The sequence below is a fragment of the Lissotriton vulgaris genome, chromosome 4_1, assembly GCF_964263255.1.
Source record: "Lissotriton vulgaris chromosome 4_1, aLisVul1.2, whole genome shotgun sequence".
In the NCBI taxonomy this organism is placed as follows: Eukaryota; Metazoa; Chordata; class Amphibia; order Caudata; family Salamandridae; genus Lissotriton; species Lissotriton vulgaris.
This window is the reverse complement of record NC_141691.1, coordinates 2,023,675,271-2,023,688,513: the sequence shown is the minus strand read 5'-3', so window position 1 is coordinate 2,023,688,513 and position 13,243 is coordinate 2,023,675,271. Positions and strand designations below refer to the sequence as shown.

The 13,243-nt window shown below is 45.9% G+C and overlaps 1 protein-coding gene across 1 annotated transcript in view; it reads right to left on the bottom strand.

Annotated features, from left to right (window-relative positions):
• The window catches only part of LOC147724906 (uncharacterized), a 1,184,129-nt gene that overhangs the window by 513,473 nt on the left and 657,413 nt on the right, over positions 1–13,243 (bottom strand). The window contains exon 12 of the mRNA XM_086918126.1: positions 12,694–12,723. Coding sequence (XP_086774252.1) covers positions 12,694–12,723 — 30 coding nt within the window. The remainder of the gene's footprint in view (positions 1–12,693; positions 12,724–13,243) is intronic.

The following is a 13,243-nucleotide window of genomic DNA, read 5'->3' as shown; positions in this document are numbered from 1 at the left end:
TCTATAGTCGATGTTCTATGAAGACGTGAGTATAAGTGATAGTGATTGTGATGGGTTTGTGTGGGAGGAAATAATTGCTCAATGTATGTGTTCAACGATCCCAATGACACATAGTGACAAAATCCTGCTACGCAGCGAGAGTGTCCTAACCGTGTGCGGCTCTTACATCCTTCATGCCAAACTTGTGATATAGTGCAAAAATTGTGTCATTGAGAAGACATACCTAGATGGCTGTGTCAACATCAGAAGGTCTGTGACATTGTTGAGAGAAAAATAAAATCGGAAAAATCTCATCACTAACCGCACTTGAGTGATATTTGGGCAAGATATCACCACAATGAGACTGTCCGAAAATAAATGTACGTCGACTCACCGCTTAGCTGGTGATAATTCCGACCCAGCCGGGCCTTCCACTAGTAGCACTGGTTTGAGTGCGTCCAGAAGCGGTGAAAGTCCTTATATCTGTGACACAATCAGGGTAAAATATGTCACTTTAGATATGTATTGTTAAAATCGTCCATTAGTGGAGCTAGGCAGAATCTGCCTATGCAAAAAATGTCACAAAGATTCTCTCACTAGAGTCCTATTATTATGAAAGCATGCGGTGGAATTCCCTATCTTTCATTCTTGCCGAGATATTATCATTATTAGCTACAATTCTGTTACATACGTCGAGTATTATGTATTACCCTATACACGGTAAATCTATTCAACTTACATATAGCTACAAGGCATATGCGTTTAAGTCGGGCTCGGAAATCACTCGGTGTTTTTCACCAGAATTTCGGAACTTCCGTGATCAGAGAGAGTGCTGTTTAAAGAAAATAATGCTCATGTCAGTAACTACTATGTTTAGTTACAATTGCGTGGGAATAAATGTCAGAAGGTGTTCGCTATCTTACCAATGTCAATTCTTTTGAAAGAAAACCTGATGCGGTTCCAAATAGATTTTGTATCAAGCTACAGAGAGGGAATAAAAGCGGGATTTAGAAATCTGCTCGTTACTTACGAATCCAAAAAGTAAACGTCCACAATTGTATCAGTGCACGTATTTAATCCGCTTACCCGTGTGCGGCGTCTCCAGAGGTAACAGACGAGTGCAGCTCTTCCGGGCCCGGTTCTGTGTATGGACACGTGACCGCGTTTCCGCCCACATATAAGCGCGTCGCAAACGTGAGGCGTTCCTTCCACTTAGAGTGCATTTGAGAGGAACTAGGTCGGCCATGTTTGAAGGATAATATATATTTTTTATCTCTACATGATATATGGGGTTTATTGCTAAGATTGCAATTTGTCGTAGAGATGAACAATATGAAATGGAGATATGAATTGTGTGAATTTGACGCGAATGTGTTACTGCCGATATGTGATCAGTAAATCGCAATATTGTCGTTCGAAATACTCTAGTTGATGCACACAGAATTGAGTGTATATCGTCCTTCATAGGGAATTCCACTCTTTATCATAGTGAATTTATGCTCCCCAGTGCAACGTGACATTCAGACTCTAATATTGTGTACCATAGTGCATTGTGCACCGTGACTTAAAAAAAGGGGGGGTTACCCTCTATGTGTGGATGGCCCAATCATACTGTGACTGCCTATCACAATACAATGAGTACATTATCATAATCCATGTTTAGGTATTTACATCAGTACTTGTCGGTACGGGAGACTCATCCCAGCGTTAGGAAAGATCTTGATATCAAAACATTTCCACATATATTTCCACAAACACAGTTCTGCAATATTATTGATTCTTATGACCATCATAATTACATGCAACATAATAGTGTCTATATTCAGTTACCCAAAAAGTATTGCATTTCCTGGTCATAATTCAATCCCAACTCCACAGATTTCAAGCGCATAATCCAGGTCGCTTCAGTGCGTCTTAGTCTTAATTCGCGATTCCCACCTCTTATTGCCAAAGGTACAGTTTCTATGCCGAAAAATTGGACATTTTTGCTTTTCTGGCCTTGTTGGCAAGAGGCTACGTGTAAGGCCACAGGATATTTGGGGTCACAGTTAACAATGGCTCTCACATGTTCCATCATTCTTTCTTTCAAAGATCTGATCGTGCTCCCCACATATCGTTTACCACATTCACATTCAATAATATAAATGACAAATTTAGTTGTGCAATTGATATTACTTTTGATGTTATAACATACTCCATCAGGGCCCATAAAAGTGATTGTTCCGACTCCAAGATTTAATCATCTTGTGGAACTTTGTTCACTTCTGTCAAATTGGTGTTCTGGAATGTGCTTGTATATTGTCATTGTACAAAACGTCGTCAAGTTAGGGGAAGACTGACACCCCTGACCTGCACAAATGAGCTGCGACCACTGCCATCACTTTCGTGAACACCCGAGGGCTGCTGGTAAGGCCGAAGGGGAGCACGGCAAACTGAAAATGCTCCTGGCCTACCATGAACCGCAGGTAACACCGGTGAGCCGGCAGGACAGGAATGTGAAAATATGCGTACTGCAACTCCAATGCTACCATACAGTCTCCAGAGTCGAGGGCAGTTAAAACCTGAGCCACAGTCAACATCTTGAACTTCTCCTTCCGGAGGAGGCAATTGACATTCCTGAGGTCCAAGATGGGACGCAGGCCCCCTTTGTCCTTCATGGGGACCAGAAAAAAGTGGGAATAACAACCACGTCCTACTTCTGGCCCAGGAATGTGCTCGATGGCCCCCTTGACCAGGAGGGCCGTGACTTCCAGTTGGGCGCAAAGTGATCCCCCGACATACAGTGGAACTGAGGTGGCATGGCTGGGGGGCAGACTCGAAGGGGTGAGAGTAGCCCCTTTGGACAATTTGCAGCACCCACCTGTCCAAAGTGACAGAACGCCAGTGGGGGTGGTGATGTTGAATCCTGCCACCCACTGGTGTGGGGTGCTCCCCCAAGTTCTGACTAGGAAGGATTTGAGGTGGATGCTGCGGGAGCGGAGGTTGACTGACCAGCACCCTGGCCCCCAGTGCCACCACGGCGGCCTCAACGCCTGCAGTTGCGCTGAGTTTGGTTCTGCTCAGACTTTTGGCTGAACTAGTGTGCAGTAATGCTCCTTCCATGGCCACGAAAGGAACAAAAGGTAGACGTGCCCGGGCATGTGGTGGCGAGACCCAAGGACTTGGCCGTAGCCAGAGAGTCCTTGAACCGCTCCAGCGCACTGTCTGCCTTATCGACAAACAGGCAAGTACCATCAAAAGGCATGGCCATGAGGGAACTCTGGACGTCCCCCGAAAACCCAGTAGACTGCAGCCAGGCATGGCGACGCAGGGCCACTGTTGTGGAGATCGCTCTCCCTAAAGAATCCACGGTGGTCAGCCCTGACCGAATGCCGAACTTCGCGGCATCCTTCCCCTCAACAACAGCTTGATAAAATACATCCCGAACCTCTTCTGGGTACTGTGTTAGTGTGTGCGCCACTGTGTCCCACACAGCGTGAGAGTAGCGGCCCAAGAGGCATGCAGTGTTGACAGACCGCAGCCCCAAGCAGGCAGAGGAAAATAACTTCTTGCCAAACTTCTCCAACTTTTTCGAATTCTTATCCGGCGGGGCGGTAGGAAACACACTTTTGGAAGTGGAGGCCTGAATGGCGAGGCTCTCCGGAGTCGGATGATTTGCCAAAAAGGCCGGGTCACCCGGTGCCGGGCGATGACGCCCGGCCATGCTCTTATCCACAGGAACCCCTGTGTCTGTCTTAGACAAGGTGCTCATCAAAACATCCATTAAGGCCTCATTAAACGGAAGCAGAGGTTCCATAGAACTTGCTGCTGGCTGAAGCATTTCAGTAAGGAGGTTCGTCTTGTGAGTGACAGTAGGCAGATCAAGGTCAAGGGCCTCCCCTGCTCTATGGAGCACCACAGTATATGTGGTTCCCTCCTCCATGACAGCGGGAGGAGACATAAATCAAGGCAGTAGAGACAAATGCCATGGGGGTCGGCCACCGACATCGTGCGGCAGCATGCCCCGCAGGATTTAAATCCAGGCATCCAGTAGAGACAAAAGTCTCAAAAAGTTAGTCAAAAAGTGACTAGGGTACGTGCTTTAACCGGATCTGCGCTTGCTGGGGCGGAAAAAGAAAGAAGTGATGTCAGCGAGCATAGGTGGCACCTAAGTAGTCTCCGTGACCTTATCTCAGTGCTTATGATGCCAACGACGGACGCGGAGCTGCTCAGACGCCACCTACCAACATGCAGGGGTAGTGCTGATGAAAAACTTTCCGGATCCAGTCTGACGCCTGGGGATATTCTAAGGTAAGGGATCTATCACTAACGTGTCTCTTTCAGATAGCCTACACAGAAATACAAGGCATCAAAATAAATTCCCAATTCCTTACAACAATTTATGACAGCGTCCAACATACAAACCTAAATCCTTTCACACAAAAGCTATAACTGCAAACCCTAAGAAGATGCAATATTATCATATATTATAAAAGTTTAAATACATTCAAATCAGGCAATCAAAGTAAAAATGTCCAAGAGCAGCATTTAAAAGAGGAAGAGTGTTCTGTGATGGGTCTCCTTATAGACTGCAGTGTTCTAGTTCTGGATTGGTGTAATTATTTGGAAGTTCTTTAAAAAGGATGTAGGAGTGGCATTAAAAGATGTTATGCATACTGGTAGCCTCTGGTTTTTAAATGAAATCCGCTTTATATAAACTAAATTGAAAAAATTGCCAGGAGGGCAAAAACAAGGAGAGATAGTGTCAGTAGTATTCACAAGAAAAATGTCCAATACTATATAATTAAAAAAATGTATAACAAGGCTGTCCCTAGAATTAAACACTAAAGATGTACCAAACATAAATGGCCACAACATGTATCCACATGAAGTGTATGAAATAGAATATAAACTGTCACAAATAAACATGTCAGCTAGTGTGTGACGGGACACACTGTTCCATTGCTTCATGGGAAGAGGCAAGATTTAGGCAGAGAGCACGCAGAGGGAAAACACCAGCTTCCAGCAATGAGCACTTAAATGCAAAAGGTTCATGTGAGGCCCCCTAGAGGACACTGTGAATACAGTGAAGTGGTAGAGTGATCGGTGCAAGACCCTCTCTAGCAGTGTAAGCTTGGGCGTGAAACTGACTGAGACGAGTGTGCCCTTTAAAGTGCAAAAATTAAGCACTTCAGCTTTAATATGCCAAAGCGAGGATGCTCACCAGAGCTTAGACCAGATTTGTGACAGTAGTCAACTCTGCTGAGTCCACAAACAAGGCCGCAATTCAAATTGAAATATTGCTGGGTCTGCCATGTCAAAAGTGACCTTCCGGTTGGCAGTGTCTGTCAGTGGGCTCCTTAAGCCAGCTAATTCCAAATTGTAACATATAGTCTCAACTCCAAGTGGTGAATAGTTCAAGAAACATTGTTCATTTCCAATAAGGAAGCCCACCACCAGAATAGCATCCAGGTAATCAGAGGGATCAGCAGTCACTGTTCCAGCAAAACCGAAACACCATCTAGAAGTGCAGCACATATTGGATAAACACATGTAGAATGTAGAACGTTACTATGGAAACACGAACAGCACACAGTAGGGAGACTGAAAGATGTAAACAAACTGACTAGATTTAAGGACTGGGACGAATCAGGATATCAACTCTAAGTGCCATTTGAGGTGCTGATGGCATAGTGTCATTTACACAACTTAAAAAGAATATGACAGTCAATGGTCATATATAATTAGATATCTACACCTTAAATGTGGAAATTAGTGTGTATAGAGAGATGACGAAACACTTGTCCTAGAATGTAGAATATTGGAGCCAAACATGTGCCAAAAGATGGTATCCTGGTTTTATAGTTCATTAATGAACAATACAATCAATGATCTGACACAACTGAGAAATGGATGGGTTGGGATGTCAGTACATTAGAAAAGGGGACATGGGATGAGGGGCTGAGAGTCCTACAGGAGGAATTGATTTAAGCTAGTTTAAGACTTATTCAGCTAAAGATTCTACACAGAGTATAATTGTCTTGCAATGACAAACCCTCCTGGAGTGTGGGTGGTGAGGCACCTTCTTCCCTAAACTGTGTGAATGCTCCTGAATTGGAAACTAGAAGGGGAAGATATACAAAGAACTAGATTTAGTGGGCTAATTGGCTATAAAAATGAGGTTATAGACTATGGGAGATATTCTCAAGAACGAGCGATAATCCTAGCCAAAATCAGTTAACGCAATGTTTCATATCGCCATCTATCGCGGGAAAATAACTCTGTGTTAATGTCCTATTCACAACACAGCAGTAATATGCAAGAGTCTCCCGAGAACGCATCAAATGCCTGTGATAAAGTCACTGGGACAGCAATAAAAATCTAAACCCCAATGTGATGGGCCCAACCGCGATAAATAAATCTGTGATAAGCTGAGCCAGGCCTGCAATTCCCACATGTCAGGCGGGAAAAATCACTACAAAAGTAGAAAAAAATACAAACAAAAGCAAAACAACTACGAAGAACAATGGAGGTAGCCAGAGCAAGTACAGAGGACAACCAGAACCCCACAAGCCCCCCGGAGGCCTAGGCCGGGACCTCGGGGTCAGGGAAGGGCAAGGACAAGAAGAGGAAGACGCAGTTCAGTCCGCAGGAAAACTGGATCCTGATAACGGTGGTGATAGAACACCATCAACTACTGTTCGTCACCTCCACTGTGTCATTGGCAACAAAAAATGGAATATGGAAGTCCATTGTAGACAAGGTGAATGCAGTCGGACAATGGAAGAGGTCAAGAGACACTGGAATGATGTGAAGCGCAAAACCAAGCAGAAACTCTCCAACAACCAAAAGGCAGCAATCCAGGCTGGAGGTGGGAGTCCAGTGCCACAGGATGAGCTGGATGAGATGGACGAAATGGTGTCCACAGTCATCAGTGTGGAGACGGTGGCAGGAGTTGGAATACCGGATACTGCTCAACATGAACTGACACAGCAGCAACAGGGTGAGTAACGACCAGGGACTTGGGATACGGAGGAGATGGGTACAATGGCACACATGCACAATTAAGTATAGCACAATGCACACCCACAATGACTCTTGAGCATGACTCTGATCCCCTTGGCACACTATAGCACACCTAGAAACAGCAAGTAGGCCCCCGTCGACAATGTGCCCAGAGGGGGCCCTTACCACACACCACCAATCTCACAATCAACCCATGAACATGTGTTAAACCCAGCAAAGCGGAGTGTCTGTGAACAACACCGATAATGCAAGTGACACTGCATGACGACTAGCATTGCTGCAGTCAATATAACACGAAATATTGCACGCCACTACACTGAGGAGGCTGAGTGTGGTTCCATCTCTGTAAAGGAGCAGGTAACACTGTGACACATCCACGTGCACAAACAGCCCCTGACGTCAACAACACATCTGCGGACAAACCTTGCCCCAGACCCCCAACTTCCACGAAGAGACCAATGTACCCAAGAATGCAGCATCTCAGCACTGTATAAGAACAGAAGTCAAAGGCCCACCGCATGAAAGGGATAAGGGGAAGCAAAATGAGAGCTGCAGGGGCGACTCTCCCAAAATGCAGCACACACACATAACATGCAGAACCTATCAACATTGACAACAATGTGGTACAAACCGCAACACGTCCACAATAGAACGGAGGACACAACTGGTACCGCTTGTGTGTAGAAATTGGCCAATCCCACTTGGCATAGCAGGGAAATGTGAGTTGATAATGTAGAAGTACAAACACACATCCGTGATGTCATTGAAACATCCACTGTCCCGCATCAAATAGGCAGCTCCTCCCAAACAGTCACAATGTTCCATATCATGCAGTCTATATTTAAACATGTATAATGCATCAACATACATATGAACCCAATGTTAAACTGCATCTCCCCTTCACATTGCAGAGGGAAAACCAACACCTCCTGCAGAGGAGACCAAAACTCTCTTCTCTGATGATGAAGAGGACCTCCACACCTACGACACAGACGTCCTTCAAGAGTTCATTGACAGCTGGTCAACCCACCTCCAGGAGCAGGGCAGTCCAGCTGCATCGAGGAGACCCCATTCCTTGCACTGACCACACAGCAGGCAGCACCCACCACCATGGCTGCCTCCCAGGACCCCCATGAACAACACATGGCCTTCCAACGTTGTGTGTTGGGATGCCATGAGAAGATGGATGAACAGGTGCGGTTGGGGTTCGACCTCATGGCAGCCAAAGTAGTTGCCATACGTGGGTGTTTAAATCCCATCAGGGACCACTCACAGTCTCTAACGGACACCCACAGTCCGCTCCATGCTCTCCAAAGATCCATAGCTGACATCGCTGGAGTCCTGACTCTGAGACAAGAACAACTGTCTAGTCAGAGTGGCTCCTGCGATGTCACCCGGGAGTTGGGACGCATGTGGAAGATCATGGAGAACATGGAGTGGACGCAGGCGGACCGAGCGGCTGCCACGGCTGCGCACCAGTAAGAGGTAGCTGGGTTCCTCAATGCCCGGCAGACCCTCCTCATGGTATTGCTGCCACAAGGCCTGGCGGGGATGGATGCTGCTGCTAACACCAACCACATCTCTGCCCCCGGAAGTGTCAGTGCCACACAGTGCGGCAGACACTCTACCTCCATCCCCTGAGCTGTCACTGCCACACAGTGCTGGGGGCTGAACACCACCACCCAGATGTGAGGCACATGAAACAGCAGAGGACGAAGATGCTGATGATTCTGCCTTAGTGGTAAGAAAGACGCAGTAGCATTCATCTCCACCACATTGCCTGTTTCCGCTTGGTTCTGCACTCTGCATCATCACCTTCCACTGTCCCCCGATACACTCTGCGACACTCACCTTGGACCTCGACATGGACTGTCATATTCTGTTGGGTTACCAATGAGACAGCAATCAGACTGAGGACTGGACTCTTCCTCTTCCAATGAACTTGTCATTCCCTGAAGGTTTATGGCTGGCCCTCCATGGGCTAGCAATGTAAAGTGGGGTTTGCATTGCCCTGTACTGCTTCAGCTACAACACTCCACTGAATGTGCATTAAACATTAATTTTCACACAGATGTGTCCTGTCTATGATCATTCAAGTGTGGAAGTACGGATGAATGTAGGGTCAGTGATTCCCCTTTACATCCATGTTGCTCATGTGTGGGACTTGAGTCATAGGGTTCAACATTACAGATTGTGGTCCGGGTGGCGCCGACACTACAACAGAGACACACGCATTAGTTACTTTCTTGTCCAGCCCAGGACAGAACCACTCCCAGAGCCCGGGGTCATTGTTCACACCCCTTGCTGGACTGGCTAACCCACTCAGCTTACGCTTAAAGGGGCGGACGACAACGCTACATGTCCCAAGTCTTTCCCGTAGTGATCTGCTGATCACAGGGCAAGTTATCAGCATGCCACAGCCCTCCCTCATGGCTGGTTTACACCCACACCACATCCATCCAGCACATGCGTCACCGTGTGATTATTATTTATGCATGAGGGCCTAGGGCACTACCACAACACATTCCCCACTGCTGGAGGTGACATGATGGCGTCTGCACCACAATACTCAATCATAGAGGGTCCTTGACTTGCGTTGCACAGACTTGATGGCACCGGATACACTGCTGCCGGCACGGGCCTACCGCCACGGGACGGTGACTTTCGGTGCACTAAGGTAGGGGAACCTTAAGTACTGAGCAGGTGTGCAGCCTGTGATGATGCGCCATCCTGGCGGTCCGGACTGGAAAAGATTCATGTGAGCCCTGCTGGACAGCAGTTTAGGCCTGAGCCAGCGGGCATCACGGGCCCACCGCCATGTGTGGTTGCCTTGCGGTTCACAGAGTTAGTGGCATCTAAAGAGCTGACCGGGTGTGCATCCTGCAATGATGCTGTGTGCACTGATATGATCTCTGCCATTGCAAAATCAAGACCCAGACTCACGTGTCTGACCTGGTGGCTTGCGATGCCGGGCTGCATGATGTGGAGGTTGCCAAGGTCATGGGCCCCGGGCTTGAAGCTTGCACTGGCACGTGGTAGGCCCTCTTGGAGACACGCCGATGGAAGCAAGTGAGCAGTGAGGCCTTGGTACACAGGGACGGGCAAGCGATGATGGCGTGTGCAAATATATGAACTCTGCCATTTATTAGTCTGGACTCTGTTTCAGATAAGGGACCAGGTGGACTGCAGTGTATACCAGCACGTGGTTGGGGACACACCGGTGGCAGCAGGTGAGCAGAGAGGGGGCGGCAGTCCTGGGGGTGGTGGCGGTGGGTGTTTATGCCATCTTGGATGTCCGAGCTGCATGATCAGTAGCTCCATGGCATCTGTTGTTCTTCAGATCTGGCTTTGGGCTGGGCTCCCTTTTATGGTGCAGGTAAGAGCAGGTGTTAAATCCCTGCTGCTAACGTGCCTTATTGCCTGTTTTGGGATCTTATCACCGATCTGGCTGGTCGTTGAGAATGTTGCAAATTGGTATTTTCGTGGCTTTTGCACGAGAACGCCTACTCTGCATATCAGTAGCGTTAGTTGCCAGTGTCATCTGTGGCGATATTTTTTGTGGCTGCTATTGCTATTATAGGAAAACTGGTGATATCGGCAGTTGGCACCAGCTTGTGAATAGGGCGATATATTTATCACCACTTTGGCTGCAATTAAGTGCCTCTAACTCGGCGATAAGTCGTTAAGAATATGCCCTAAAATTCCTTGGGAAATGGGATACAACTGGCATTGCCAGATACCAGTACCAGACATTATTCATAAACCAAGATCTAACTGTGGCTAAATGGGACACTTCTAAAAATGGGCATGTTGCCTGATATGAGTGAATCAGGGATGTGGACTAGTTAATGGAGGTGTAATATCATGGTCGAGGGTGGCCCAGGAAACTCAAAACAATTATAAGAAGGAGCTTAACTATAATCTCCTACTTAAGATTTCCATGAATATACTGCATCCAAAGGGAAAATGATGAAATTAAATGCCTAGGGTGTATTACAATCAGATTACCATCAGACTTCGGCAGACTTTAGCTGAAAAGTTGTTGAAGGATCGTCTTTCTGATAGTCCAGATAACGCATCAATAAAAAATTGCTATCTTGGTGTCCGACTTTCAAACACAATGTTGTGGCAGCCTCACCTAACTAAGATGACATGGGCCTGCGCTCCATCTGTGATATAATGAGGCTCCGCCAGCTGCTTTTCTGGGCTTGCATCAGGCAGACCGAGGAGCACCTACCCTATGCAGAAGCCTTATCTGAGGTTATCCGGTTAGACACGAGCAATAAGGTAGACAGGATCAGAAACGCTAAGGAGCTGATGTCTGAACTAGGACTTCTAGCCCTATGGGTCAAACAAGTTCTACCCCGAAAATAAGGGCTCAAAGGACATTATTGGGAATAGGTGGATCAGCAAGAATACAGCAAACCCATACCTGGAGCCCTACCTAGACATAACTGATGTCCCACGAGACAGGATGTTATATATCCATTTTAGGTTTGGCACACTCCCTGTTTGTGAGGTAACAGCTAACTGGCATCCTCGTGACCTAACTGCAAGTGATTGTCCAAGCTGAAAGGCCCCAGTGGAGTCCGTTGCTCATGTCATGTTTGTCTGCCAGGCTTATGCCAAACCCAGGTCCAAATGGCTAAAACCGGCCTGCCAGCAACTGGGCACATGTAACCATTGGGAGGCTTTGTGCATTTTAAAATTCGGAGTGTAGACCACTCTTTGCCTGTGGAGTGGCAAAGTTTTTAAGCCACATGTGCATCATTAGGAGAAAGGCTCAGATAGGAACATTACAGTATCTAGCAGGATGACTTTTATACACAGATGCCCAAGGGTTCATAGGATGGTAATCCATGTTTCCTTTAGTTATTAAGCACATGCACTTTATTGTATATAATTACTCAGCAACTCTGTCCTGAGAGGGTTGAAAAGGCAATTGAAAGGACTGCTTGGCATTGTGTTCTAGGCTCAACCAAGGAGATTCCAAGTGTGACAATACTGTGATGCTCTTTCCTCTCACACCGTTTTAAGTACGAGTTAACATTGTAATGTTGTGCCAATTTTCTTTTAACATTGATCTGCTGAATTTTATATTGCTCCTTAGTTGTAGCTGTAAATCGTAATTAATAATGTGTCTGTATGTTATTGTTACAGGTGCTGCTGCATGAACTGTCTACTTTTATATATTTTCGTTTACAATAATTGCGCTTTTTATAGCTTTTATTAAACAAGTTGTCGAAATAACGCTTACACAACAACTATATTAAAACATGATGCTACTCATTGACCATTTGGTTGTTTTCTCACTGTGTGTGAGTCTGAAATTAATCAAATGTATTATAAAAATTAACAATTATATACATGGGTTTTGCAGCACCGCATGGGGCACAACAAAAGAGCAGCATTCAGGAATAATGCCCAAGTACAACCCATCCCAACAGCCGTAGTGCCCACTAAACAAGGGTATTGACTGAGGGCACTGACATGAACAACATGCGTTTGGAAGTGAGACAAGGTGGGAAAGGGTGTAAGCATAGGGTTTTAGGCCCAAGAGAGTTACTTTACACATGTGTTAGTCATGTAATTAAATCAACCAAAAACAAATTTAATGTAAATGGCCCCCATAACTTGATGCAAGGAGCTGCATGCATGCTTCCCAATAAGAAACTCAAGCAATTATTAAGAGAGGGGAACGGTACTAACTTGGGGTGTTGTTCATGTCTTCGTCAGAACCTGGAGAGAAAAAACAACAAGGTTAAAGCCATGATTGTATATCTTATAAAATATATTCATATGATCACATTTCCTTAATGTTTGCTCTAATACCAGCACTAAGAACAAAGCATGTTTCCTACAGTACATCAAGTGATTTTAAGCAGAGAACTGAGTATAAAGTAATAAAGGACTTGTACCCATTACATAAGGAATAGTTTCTGAACTGTAACTCCAGTGATTTTGTAAGGGAATTTCCATTATAGTGATAAGCAATTAATAGTCCCGCCCACGTGCGGGACTCCCAAGCACTTTTTCAATATATATCTTCTTAAGTGTAGACGTTCGCCTTTCTTCAGGTAGGCCTGCAAAGACACTTAAGAAAGAGACACGTTATGCAGCCTATATAAATAGGCTACAATAGCCGAATTCTTTATCATGAAGGCAAAAAAGGGCCAGACCAAAGAATTTGTGTATAATTTCAAGATGTTTTAGCAAACAGCATAAATCTCCTCCGCAACCCCTTTCTATGATAGAGATG